Raw genomic sequence first — 13,887 nt, 5'->3', positions numbered from 1 at the left:
GCCATAAAACACAAAATCAACCAAACAATCTAAGCAGGATGAACTTGTGTGATGTTATAGGGACTACAGCTGAAAAGTTAGTAGCAGTGGTAGTGTACTGATGATTTAATGCAATCTTATCATTATAAGTTTGTTTTCTGGCATATTGATCTGCTCATTATACATTTTTAATCAATGTTTTACAGGGTTGCTTTCTGTAATGTAAAAATTGTTACAGTTTTGACCTATGTAAATGTAGCAAAAATCTCAGTTGTGAAGCTGGTACTGCTTTATACATGAATGTTTTTTTTTTTTTTAACATCACTGATAGATATAAAGAGTATTAACTAAACAAAGATTTAAAATGTTCAGCAAACTAAAGCAATTGTTGTTATAATTCATTAAAAAAATGTATAACAGTTAAAGAATGTTTTCCAGACCATGCATGAGACTTGTGGTGACTGAGAGTGCTTTAAAACAGAAGTATAACATATATTTCTAAGACAATTTTAATACTTTTTTCAGTTTATTTATAACTACATAATTTGATTAAATTAAATGTATATTAGTCATACTATTATGACAGCTCTTTAACTTAACTATATTATTACTTTTAAATACAATATTCTATTCATGTATATAGGTCTTGACCTTAACTTTTCAAGATGTTAGGGAATGGTTTCTAGTTTTGTCACATTAGCAAATTTAGGACTGCTAGTAGCAAACAACTTTTTCATGTAGAACTTCCTCTCATAAATATTTATCCTGTTTATAATATAAATATTCCATATCATGTTTTCTTTTCAAATATCAAATTTCATTTACATGTAGCAGTATTTTGATTGTAACTGTTTTACAAAAATTAAAATATGCTAATTTTTGAGAGAAAATGATGAATCTAGTCTATGAGCACTTCAGTTCAGTTGAGAAAGTCAACAGTATCATAAACTAAAAATAGCTGGCAAATGCATTAGAAGTCAGTAGGCCTAATATTTTTCCCACTGTAGAGAAAGTAGGTGAAATGTGGAATAAAAACAACTTTATTTCTATTTTATTGTTACCTTCATTGAGCAACCACTTGGGCTCTTTATTTCTGACTATGCTTCTGACAAAAGTGGATTGCAGAGGCTTGTTGCGAGTCTGATCATGCTGGTCCACATTTTAATAACTTTGGCAACCAACCAAGCAGCAGTTTCCCAATTTTCTGATACTTAACCTGGATATGTCATACAGATGAATTGGAGTTTACAAAACTGGCATGGTTCTGGCAAGTGAAACAATATTGTTAAACATAATTACAGTCACCTTCTATATTCAGGAACTTGCAGTATTAATAAATAAAAGATATGTACTGAATGTGTTGATACTTGCTAGTAAGACTCTGTAACTCTCTCCCTTTAAATGTACACTACATTCACATTTTTATAGTACCTTGTAAATTGTGCTAGCAAAACTGCAACTATAACTTGCTGTTTGCTAGTCTGTTGGTTTTAATTTTGAACCTTGATGCATAATAGTAGTTGAACATTAGCATAGTGATGTTTTGTAGTCCTTTTTATTTTATTTTTAAGTTAAACTAAGTATGATAGGATTGGGTATAGTTACTCTGCACCCATATTGTAAGACAAGAAAAAAAATTGTGGAACATTAACAGCTGAGCATTGTGTATCCTACAGCAAATTGTATTCAAATACACATTTAAATTAATGTAACCAAGTAAAAATCAAACTTGCTACATGTAGAAAGATAACTAAACTGTTTGGATTTAGGTGTTTCAGTTGCATACCTGTCAGTATCTGTAAGTATGAATATGGCAATGTTCAAAGAGTGTAGTGCTATACATTTGTTTTCAGATTAAGCTACAAAAATGATGACAGACAAATCCAACAAACAACCTTCTAATGTATGGATGAAGCCAGTTCCAATGAAACTGTTTGCTGCTTGGGAAGTTGACAAGACTCCACCATACTGTATTCCAAGGTACATACTTAAAATACTATATTTTATTACACAAAAGTACAGGTAATTATCATGCAATCCAGTTACGACAAAGTGTTTGTACCCCTGAGTCTCAAGTAGTTTTTTGTTCATAACTTAAAAAGTATCATGATTAGGCTAATAGACATGTATTATAAATATTACACTAACACACATCTACATAAATTTTTATGTAAATTAAATGACAAGTAAACTGTTTATAAACAAATAAACAAAAATAGGAGGAGCAGAAAGTTTTCATACATTTCAGAACGTGTGAAAAAACTGATATTACTGTAAAAATTTTGTTTAGTTTGAGGAATAAACTACATTATACCATTCAGAACTATACACTGGGTTTGAATTTAGCCAGCAAAATTGTACTTCTGGCAATTTAGTGCCATCTCCATCATTATCTGCTTGGTCATCATGGTGAACAGGAAACAACTTTCCAGTGATTTAAAAAAAAAAAGATGAATTATTGTAAAATGCAAGTCTTGCACATCTTTTTCTGGTATTGCTACACAACTTAATGTGCTGAAATCTACTGTTCAAAGCATAATTGCCAAGTTTAAGCTTACAGGATTAACTGCTAACCTTCCTTGTTCTGGATGCCCCATTAAAATTCCAGAGAAAACCAAGAGGAAGGTTCTCAGAGAAGTTAGTAGGAACCTTCATTTAATACATAATGACATACAGAAACTGGTAAGGAAAGCAGGGGTTGAGGTAAGCACCTCTACAGTTACGAACATGTTACGCACTTCTGGGTTCAAAGCATGCTGTCCTCATAGAACTTCATATTTAAAGCCTGTTCATTTAGAAGCATGATTGAGGTATGCAAGAAAGCATGTAAATAAACATTTTACCTATTGGAAGAGTATTCTTTGGTCAGACGAGACTAAAATAGTTTTTCTACCACAATCACAATAATGTTTGCAATATTTTCTGTAAGAAGGGGAACATCTTTCAAAGAACACTGCCCCTACATTTAAACACAGAGGTGGCTTGATCATGCTATGGTGTTTCATGAGCTCTTCTGGTGTAGGCAGCCTTCACCACATCAACAGAATCATGAAAAAAGAGTGCATTGATATATTGGGCACTTATATCAAGAATGATGCTCGGAACTGGCAACTTGGGCGTCATTGGATCTTTTAGCATGTCAATGATCCTAAGCACACATCGATATATGTGCAATCCTGGTTGCAAAGGAACCATATAAGCATTTTTAGGTGGCCATTGCAGTCACCTGATCTCAACCCATTTGAAAACATTTCGCATGAGTTGAAAACCAGGGTTCATCTGCGTCATCCGAAAAACTTGCAAGAGTTGGAGGCCTTCTGTAAAGAAGAATGGAAGAAAATCCCAGTCGAGTACTGTCAAACGATCATGGAGGGCTATGAGGAGAGATTGTGCTAAGTAATTCACCTGAAAGGCTACACAACTGACCATTAAAGTAGACACACAAACACTTTCTGCCCCTCTTATGTGTGGTTATTTGTTTATAAACAGTTTGTCATTTGGTTTACATAAAACTTTATGTAGATTTATGTTAATATAATATTTATATTACACTATATTTTCGTTATCCTAATCGGGATACTTTTTTTTATAAGGAAAAAACTACTCACAATGCAGGGGTACGAACACTTTCTGTTGTAACTGTACTAAAAATTCTTCATAAAGAAAATCAACATTAATTTTTGCCTATCCTGGAATTCCCATTGATCTCTTCAGATTTGCTGGAGCTGGATAATTGGTTTCATATTGTAGAAATGATGCTGAAAATTTGATAAAACATGATAGGTACCTAACAACAAATTGTGAAATTAACAAGCCTCAAATTCTATACTGTAAATATGTGTATATCTTTTTGAATCTAAAATTAAATTTGATTGGGTTATTATTGATACAATCTTTAATCATTGAACAAATGTCCTGTTAAGAAATCCATTCAAGTTGAAAGACTTGTTTTATTTGAAAACACTTAGAAAGTAAATAAAAATAGTATGAAATATATACAAGCAAAGCTTGCATGCTTACATCAGGTATTAATTTTTTTTTATCATGACTATCTAACATTGTTCAAAACTAATGATTCATATTGTCTTCATTACACATGAAAATCTTCACAGTTCAGTTCTTAAATAAATTTGCAGCCATTTTTAATCTCACTGAAGCAATATCAGATTATATCTACAATTTGAGAAAATTTGCTTTGAGTCAGAGACATGGATACATCTGGCAGTATTGGCTGACTAGTAAATGCTTCATTCTTAGCTTTATCAAGTGTGATTGAGAACTTTCATGAGATTGTTTTGTTGAAAGCAGCCAATCTCTAAACAAGGATGCCACAATTCTCTAATAGCTATAGCAGGCAACATGTTTACAAATCATTTTTTATTTAGCATTTGGCAACAAAGCATTTCTGATTATTTTCAACAAAAGTAATTCAAAGTAAGACAAAATAATTTTAAATGTTTGATCTCTTGAACAAGAATTGTAAAAAAATCTGTTAAATATGGCATTCAAGGTGGTTCATTCATAGCGTCTATGATTAGAATATCATTTAGAATATTTTTTTTTACTTGTCTGCAGGAAAACTAGTTACTGGAATATATTTACTACAGATGTTAGTGTTTGATAAAGTGTGCCCAGGATACCTCATTTACATTGTACTTTGGCTCCTCTAATTTTAAACATCAGTACCTATTTTGGCAAGTTATCTGTGTTAGCTATCTAAAACTGAGGGTTAAGGTATGTTGCCTGATGTAAACTTGCTGGTCTTTTATATTACAGTTATATGAAAAAAATGTACAACTTAAAAATGACTGCTTTAGAATTTAACTTTTACTTAGCTTGTTAAGTCCAGTTATAAGGCAGATTGAAATTTAAAAAATTAAAGTTGTACTTCTTACTTATTGTTGAAAAAACAATCTTTGGACTGAAATGATATTTGATGATTATAAATAGACTTAATAAAATCAATAAAGTTACACAGAAAAGCTAGTAATATGAAAATACAGATATTTAGTAATGTCACTTTTTTCTTTTTTTTGTGTGAAATGTGTTAAGGAGATATGCAACTTATATTCTCTAAACTCAATTGAAGCTGCTTTATCCTCACCATAGAAACATATATTGTTTATAAATACTGCTATATATTTGAAAAGTGATACCATTTCATTGCATAAGTACAGGTGTTTTTCTTGATTATGTTGTGTACTGTTGTCTGGGACATGTGTATGGATTTTGTCACTAACTTTCGTTTGTGGAATCTTGCATGTTACAAGACATCTCACTTTGCTTACTGTGGATGTGGTATTAGTTATTGCAAATATTTTTCTGGATGGTGCTGGTGCCCCAGGTTGATTCATATTCATTTGTTTTCCAATGTTATTAATTCTAAATCCCTGATATTAAACACACACCTATGATCTTAGTGTATAAATAGTTTATGTTGGATAGGGCTATTGCATACCCTTCTCAACAATGATCAGTTTTCAGTGGCATCATACCATCTACAAGATGCCAAACAATATTAAAACTTAGTTCTCTAACATTTCATTTCACTGTGATTTTACATAGGCTATAATTGTCACGTGACTTGATTTCTATATTCAAAATTGTTTTAATTTTATGTGCTTTCCCCTTTTAAATAATGGAAAATAGTATGGAGTGTTGTATACCCAGTGTGTGGTGTGGTGTTGTGTGGTATATGTATGGTATTCTTTCTTTCCTTTTAAGATGGTATGAAGTTGGAGGGTTAGTATTTTAAGACAGATGTTTGTTTCTTTATACATAAATTTTTTTAAGGTGGTTTGTGTCACACAATAGTGCACTCAAAGCTTCATGAATAAATTAAGATTTTTCTAAAGATAATGTAAAATGTTTTTTTGTGATTTTTCATTTTATTTTATTGTGTACATTCCTTTTTTCAGGTTATGCACTCTTACACTTACAAGACTGGTTCTTCTAAAGTCATTAAGTTCTGAAGTTAACTCCTTAGCAATTGCAGTGAAAATGCAGGTGTGTATTAATTTTATCATGATTGTAATTCTTAAACTTTTCAGTTGTTCATTTATTTTTGACAGATAAAGTTTGCTAGTTTATGTTGTAAAGAATGAATATCGTTTATACAAATATATTTAAAAACTAAAATCTTGAACCTAACTTTTCTAGAATAAATTTGAACTTACAAGTATTGTAGATTTACAATTGTTAAAGTTTTAAAAGAGAAACATCATCTGTGTTTTAATTTGACAAAGCTTACTAGCTGTACATCTGTTTTTGTTTTTGAATGTTGTTTAAAACACTTCTAATTAAGTGCATTGTAAAATTGACAAAACTGTTTGCTTCATTACATGTTTTTCAGTGCAAACTGCTGGCTTTCATGTACTCTTAATTTAACAAGCAAGCTTTTGTTTGCTACATACTATTGTGGACACAGAGTATCTTTTCACACAATATGGGTCATTCTAGTTTGGAAAATGTATGATTGTGTAAGTCTGTTGCAGGTGACTCAATTTTTGTAACAAATTCCTTGGAATGGAATTAATTTCTAAGTATTGACTTTTTGTATGTGAAGTTCAATTCTCAGACAAGTAGAGCTTCCTTTGAGACTTTATGCTCAAGTTAAGTGCATCAGCTACATGTATTGAATTCCATAATGTTAACCCACCAGCAGTATTTTGAAAAGTTTTGATATAAGCACTATTAATTATTGTGTATGTTTTTTTACACTATATTGTTTATTTGTTAGTGAATTATGGGGAAGAAATTAAATTTCTTAAACTTGGCCTTAGAAATATGAACGGATACTATGGATTCTAATAAAAATTCAATAAGGAGGTAAAGAAGACAAAATTTATTGGGAATTGTTTGTTGATGATTGCCAAATTTTAATCTTGAAGTTGAATTGCTAAAACATTCTATATTGAGTTTAGGCTAACAAGCAAGTGTAAAAAAAAAAATTATGAAAGCAGGTGGCTTACTGTGAGTACATTTTTCTGAACTGGTTTCAGATACTCTAATATTTTTTAAAGCTACTATAATACATTTCTTACTTAATACTTTAATGTATCATACTGGTTATTGTAAACAGGAGATGAAGTGTCGAATCCCTACTTGTTTGATACTTGATTTTTTAATGTTTGGATTGTGAATACTTGACATATTCCATTTTTATATGCATTTAATAGGAATAACAATAGGCTCTGAAAAGATGTGGGTAATTTTTTTTTTCATCTATGTTTGATAGTTTAAGCTCGTTTTGTGAGACAGATTAATTGTATCCAGTTTTAGTAGTGACTGTTGTCATGTATTTAAATATTTAGAGCTCAAAGCGTACTCTACGGACAAATGAAATAATGATTCCTAGTACAGGACTACTGGACACAGAATTGGATCTAACATTTTCATTACAGGTTTGATATTATCTGTGTCTGTAAATGATAGAAACATAATTTTTATTTGTGGATTATTTTTGTAACTGCAAGGGAAGAATAACAATACTATGTATGTGAAACTATAAATAACAGAAAGTTAGATGTACTAGATAATTTTTTTAAGTTGATTTATTTGTCTGAAAAAAGTAAATTTGAGTGTCTGTGTGTGTTTATGTATATATACATTTACAATATACAAATTACCTGCTAGTCATATAAGTGTGTGGTCCACAAAGTTTACAAACGTTTTCTGACTCAATATCCTCATACTTCTTCAGTACAGAGTTGGATGATATGACTGACCTTCTAACCACAAAGTAACCATCAGTTTTTATACAGTAGCTTTTCACATGTTTTGTATATTTTTACAAAATTTGGAAAGCTTTTAGTAAATATTAAGTCTTGATGCCAAACATGTTTGTTTTTATTGATAATAAAACTAGTTTAAATGTTGATTGTAACACTGGAAAAAGTCAGTGTGCATTCTTACCTACTTGTCACAAGAGGGTTGATCTATAAACAATGCATTTTAAACATTTTGTTGGAGCTTTCATCCCTCATACACATTGTCATAGACTTGTTACATTATTTTTCAGATTTTTAGGCTTATAAAGTTAATTTTTGTTTAAATTTGAAATTGAGATGTAAGAAATTTTGTTATCGTAAATAAACATTTACAATACATTCTTGCACTCTTAATTACATTTTAGTTTTCTTTAATGTGTATCAACTGTAAATATGGGTTATTGTGGTTTGTAAACACTTGTTTACTTCATCACTTAGTGATGGCTTTGCATTAATAGTCAGTTTATTTTAAGTTCATATTACCTTGCTACAAAAGTTAAGCATGTTAAAATGATTTTAGAGCCTCGCCATGTTGTTATAGCCCATACCTGTATTGCATAATTTCTGTTGCAAAAGAATCCATTATTCCTCTCTGCTCGATCTCAATAATTCAGGAAACAGTTTTCCAGTGCCTGCTTGGACAGTCCAATTACACAAAAATACATAAGCTCTACTTCTCACACGACTTGACTGATATGTCTTGTTATATGTTTTATCTCAGACGAGTCCCCAATTTATTATGTTACATATGTTAATGTATTACAATTTCACATAGCTGAAAATTTAATTTTAAAAGGTAATTGAATGTCAGTATGTATCAGAATTATATTTTCCAACAAGATTGGCAAATCTTTCTTGACACACAAATATTTGAATATACAAACAACAATACAGTTTATAATAATGGTTAGTACCTCTAGTTATTACAAATAATTTATAAACAAGAGTTTTCCAAGCTTGCAAACAATACTAAGTCTTCTATCTGGTTTAGAAGTGAATATTTTATTGAGGATTCAGGTCTGTGAGGAACAAATTTATTTTATGTTGATACACTGATACACTTCAATTGAAAGGAATGCTAGCTAACTTCATTCTTCACACTTGAGTTTGTTTCCCAATGACAATATCTGATGTTCTCATATAAATACTAACATATAAAGTTAATTGACTAAAATTTGTAATGCTAGAAACCTATAAATTTTCCTGGTCAGGTATATGTTGGCTTCTAATTAATAAGCATTTACACAATTATAGCTTTTGAAGCTTAGATTGCTGACTTTAGTGACCAAACAGTATTCTCTTACTGGCTCTCAGCTTGTCAATTTGATCTTTAAGGCTAGATTCTCCAAAGTTTTACAATGTTCAAAGATACACTAGTGTTTTATAAAATATATGTTGTTGATTCTTACTCTGAAGAATCTTCTACAAATGTATAGAACAGGTGGGACTTGCACAATACATATTCAATAATATAAACTTAAACAAATGTAGTCATTAAACAAGTCTATAACATTAAATTTTTTACAGTCTGATTCAGTCTACAGATGCTTAAGGAATGACTGAGGCCTTATCTTGTTAAACCAATTCCCTGTTGGCATCATTTCCAAATGGAGATCCTTTTTTATTATGTTGTGTACTGTTGCATTGTAAGCCACTGATCTTGATCCTTTTCCAGCTTTTCTTTGTCTGTGTTGTCAAGATGTTGGGTGTTGACTGCTCAATAACTTACATCTGCCCAATGAAGTTGGTGTTGCCAGTGAAGTTTCTTGTAGGATAGTTCAAGATATCCAAAACAAGATCAGTCATTGATGAATTTAAGAGATTCAAAATATTATGCAGTCAGATATTCCCAACCTGATCTCAGATCTGACAGAAAAAGCAGTGAATGAGGGAGAGTCCAGACTTGGGTACAAAGAGCAATGTAAAATAGTTTTTTAAAAGATTCAAGAAGGAAGAGAGATTAGCCATATCAGTTGGCTAGGCCAAACAGGGTACTTGGACAAGATGGAAATCTGTACAGCAGCAGACTTTATCATGGAGTGTGCTATGTAGGATAGAACTACTTAAAATTTAATTCCTCTGTCATTATACATAGGATTTGCTCCCTACATTATTAAACTTTAGTGTTTGGTCAAGTTACATTATGCTTGTGGTGGTAAGGGAACATTGCAACATATCTTGAGTTCATGCCCATGAAATCTATCTGGCAGCATGTATGCCACATGTCACACCGACTCCAAATGATTGTTGATGCAGTCAGAGAGGGTGTTTGCAGAAGGCTAATAAAGAAGAGAAAACAAATATTTCCAGATAGTTCATCACCTTCATAAAAGAGGGTCTTTGGCCAGGTAGTTTTAGTAAGTATGTGAAGAAGTAGCATACTCTCCTGTGAAAATGACTGGAATATGCTCTCAGTGGGGATTCCTGTACATGGTGAAGGGACCTCTCAAAGAAAGTTCTGTTCTTTCAGTTTACCTCTTCTGGGATCTAAATATCCATCCATGTGTTTGCTCTGTGTAGTAACCCATGAAGGGGAGAAGAGGATCCTGGTGGTTAAGGGGTCCAATCCTAATACACCACTTTGGCCTTGAATTCCTGTAGATGGGTGGCCTTCTCAGGGTCAGTCAATTGGTCTACTTTGGCTAGGGTCAACTGAGTACCAGTGTTGGACATTCTTAACAGGTGTTGTGGACATTGTGTCTGATGATGGTGTTTGGGTATAGTGCTCATGAAACCCTGGTGTTGCTGCAATATCCTTGTTTGGCATTGTAGTGCATCCCCTCATAGGGCTCCATGGTGGGTGTGGCCAATGGGCACCAAAATATTCCTTCTTTATTATGGATCCCCCAAATAAAAATAAAATAGTGAAAAAACAGATCATAGGTAAACAACCTCTGATTCTGAACAGTAATCTTAAACTTTTTCAACAACTGTATTTCATTTTCTGATATTAGTCTTTATCAGACAAATTGTTTGGGGCAAACATTTCTCTGTCCCTACCATTCCTTCCAGCAGATCCCCAGATCTATTTCCTTTGGTTCTGGGTTTGGGCATTTCCTCAAGTCCATCTTCTTCTCTGGCCTCAAGATGCAGAATGATTATTCGATCATGCCTTCAGCTGCTGGAATCTTCTTCTAATGACAGAGATCTGCTCAATTGACCCAGGGCAGGATTCACAGACGTTAATAAACCTTCATCCAATAAAAAGAAGAGACATGGTCAAAAACAGAAGAGGTCTCCACTCAATTCTCCTCCATGTAAATAAAGGCTACATTGATACAGTGGGACTGTTGATGGCTCCATTCTAATTTAGATGTCAAGGTACTGATTAATTCCAATCATCCTGTATGTATTTTCTTGCAGGAAGCATTTCTAAAACCTGCCGATACAGTCACCCTTCGATCCTTCAGCAGTTTTTTTTTTTCTTACAGAAATGACAAGTTGTGTGATGGCTAACTGCATGGTGGTGTGGTAATGCTGGTTGATCAGCATGTGCCTGCCCTGCTTTTACCACTCAACACACCCTTGGAGGCCATAGCCATCCATGTTCCCTTGGGTCATAAAATCACTGTTATCTCTACCTGTCTCCTGGGGAGACCTGTAATCAATCAGACCTTGATGCTCTTGTTGAACAGTTGCTGTCCATTTTTAATCCTTGGGAACTTTAATGGGCATAATCCCCTCTGGGGAGGTGCTGATATTGATGGGAGGAGTTGCTCCATAGAGCTTATGGTCTTGGATCACATCCTTTTTCTCTTCAATACAAGTGTTAATATTTATTTTCATGCACCCAGTCAGTCTTTAACTGCTGTTGATCTGTTGGTTCCCCTTCACTTTACAGTAATCCACAGTGCAGTGATAATTTTCCTGTCATTTTGAGAAAAACTGGCCATGGTCAATGCCATCTAACACATGTGCCCTGGTGTAAGCTGGCTCAAGCTAACTGGCCCTCTTTCAATGCTCTCTCAAAACTTGATCCTTCCACCATCTGTAAGCCATTGATAGACAACTGCATGGTAGCAGTAATTGACTCTTATCAAGGCAGCTGCTCAGTTTATTCTTGAAAACCTCAACACATTTTCCAAGGTATCCTCATCTATGGTGGAATCCTGCCTGCCACTGGTATGGAAAGCTCAAAAACAGGCCTAGGATACTTTTTCATAGGTATCCCACACTTTTAAATAGCATCGCTTTACAGCGAGCCCATGCACACGCTCAGCAAGTAAGATGTCAAAGCCAGAACGAATCTTATATTAAATTCATAACCAGCATCTCTTCTACCACCAATTCCAAAGTCATGTGGGAAAAGCTTGAGAAGGTCAGTGGGCAGTATAATTCTATTCCCCTTTCTCTTTTCTCTGATAGTCAGAAAGTTGCTAATGTCCAGAGCATAGCTGATGCTCTCGGCAAAAGCTTTTTACAGGTATCTAGCACTTCTGCTTCATACTCCATCGTCTTATCCATTAAGAGTCAGGCAGAGTGATGGCCTCTTTCCTTTTGTGTCAATCGTCTCTATGACTATAATCTCCCTTTACACTGGTGAATATTAGATTCTTCTCCATCATTCTGGTAGTATATCAGTCAGGCCTGAAGATGTACACTAAAAGATGCTATGCCATTTCTTTCCTGCTTCCCTTGCTATTCTTCTGGTTATTTTTAACCGAATCTGGCAGGAGAATGCTTTTTCTGAAATGTGGCACCGTGCACATTATCCTACCTTTCTCTAAGCCTGGGAAGAATCCCAAGATTCCTTCAAACTACTGTCCAGTTGCTTTGATGAACTGTCTTTGTAATATATTAGAGAGGATGGTTAATGCTCGGTTTGTTTGGTTCCTTGACTCAAACAACCTCCTGTTGCCCATCCAGTGTGGGTTGTGACAACAATGCTCCACTATGGACCACCTGGTTCAACTTGAAATGCAATCAAAGAAGCCTTTCTCAAGCGACAACAACTTGGGTCAGTATTCTTTGACCTTGAGAATGCTTATGATACTACATGGAGGTATGGCATTTTGCGAGACCTCCACTCGTATGGGTTGAGTGTCCATTTGCCAATTTTTATTAATTTGTTTTTAATGGGCAGTCTATTCTAAGTTCATGTGGGTTTATCACTTTCTCATATTTTCCTATAGGAACTTGGAGTCCCTCAGGGCTGTGCTTTGAGTGTTACACTTTTCAATATAAAGATTGATGCCATTATTGGACTATTCCCCCACATTGTTGTGAATGAGCTATATGTCAATGGCTTCCACATCTCTTGTCATTCGTTGAACATGAGGTTTATTGAGCAGCAGCTACAGACTGCCCTCAATCATTTACTCATGGACCACAGCAAATGGTTTTGACTTTTCTCTCTGTCTAAAACTGTTTGCATGCACGTTTGCTGACGATGGGGGTATTCACTCAGTTCCTGAACTCCGTATTAGTGAAGTTGTGCTTCCCATGGTCCCTGAGGCAAAGCTCTTGGGACTAATCTTTGACTGTAGGCTAACCTTTATACCACACTTCAAGCACCTAAGGATAAAATGTATAAGGGCACTGAACCTCCTCCATATCCTCTCTTCCACCTCAAGGGAAGCAGATCAATGTTCTATGCTAAAGATCTATAGTGCCATCATTCGATCAAAATTGTACTATGGGTCTCTTGTCATTGGCTATGTCAGGAACCCAGCCTTGAAAATGTTCACTGTGAGGAGCTTCCCACACTTCTCCAGTCCAGAGTTTATAGGCAGTCTCATGAACCTCCTCTGCACCTTTGCTGTTTGCAACTTTCTTTACTGTATGTTTCAAAACTTTGATTCTTAGCACAGCATCTCACCTGGGGTTGTTTCTTTCTACCTCAGTGTGCCATGTTTTTTGGAATAGACGATCTGCCATTGTTTCTTTTGGCCTTCATATCCAGGTGCAGTTGGATCAGTTGAGTCTGTCATGGATGACTTTGCTGTATCCACTGGTTAGCCCATCTCACCATGGCTTATTACCTTCCCCAAGTGTGACCTATCTTTAAGTCATCTGAGAAAGGCAGATACTCCTGAATGGAAGTAATATCTTCTATTTCCTGAATACCCTTCCAATCATTCTTCTATTTACATATTATACAGATGGTTTGAAATCAGGTGACTGTGTGGGCTCTGCCATG

At 34.1% G+C, this 13,887-nt stretch overlaps 1 protein-coding gene across 1 annotated transcript in view; it reads left to right on the top strand.

The window, feature by feature from the left end:
- The window catches only part of KrT95D (phosphofurin acidic cluster sorting protein KrT95D), a 129,516-nt gene that overhangs the window by 12,719 nt on the left and 102,910 nt on the right, over positions 1–13,887 (top strand). The window contains exons 2-4 of the mRNA XM_076503589.1: positions 1,833–1,959; positions 5,898–5,985; positions 7,293–7,382. Of these exons, the coding sequence (XP_076359704.1) occupies positions 1,847–1,959; positions 5,898–5,985; positions 7,293–7,382 (291 nt within the window). The 5' untranslated portion in view covers positions 1,833–1,846. The remainder of the gene's footprint in view (positions 1–1,832; positions 1,960–5,897; positions 5,986–7,292; positions 7,383–13,887) is intronic.

This window comes from Tachypleus tridentatus, chromosome 6 (genome assembly GCF_004210375.1).
Source record: "Tachypleus tridentatus isolate NWPU-2018 chromosome 6, ASM421037v1, whole genome shotgun sequence".
NCBI classification, from domain to species: Eukaryota; Metazoa; Arthropoda; class Merostomata; order Xiphosura; family Limulidae; genus Tachypleus; species Tachypleus tridentatus.
The sequence above is the reverse complement of the archived record's forward strand: the minus strand, read 5'-3'. Positions and strand labels throughout refer to the sequence as shown.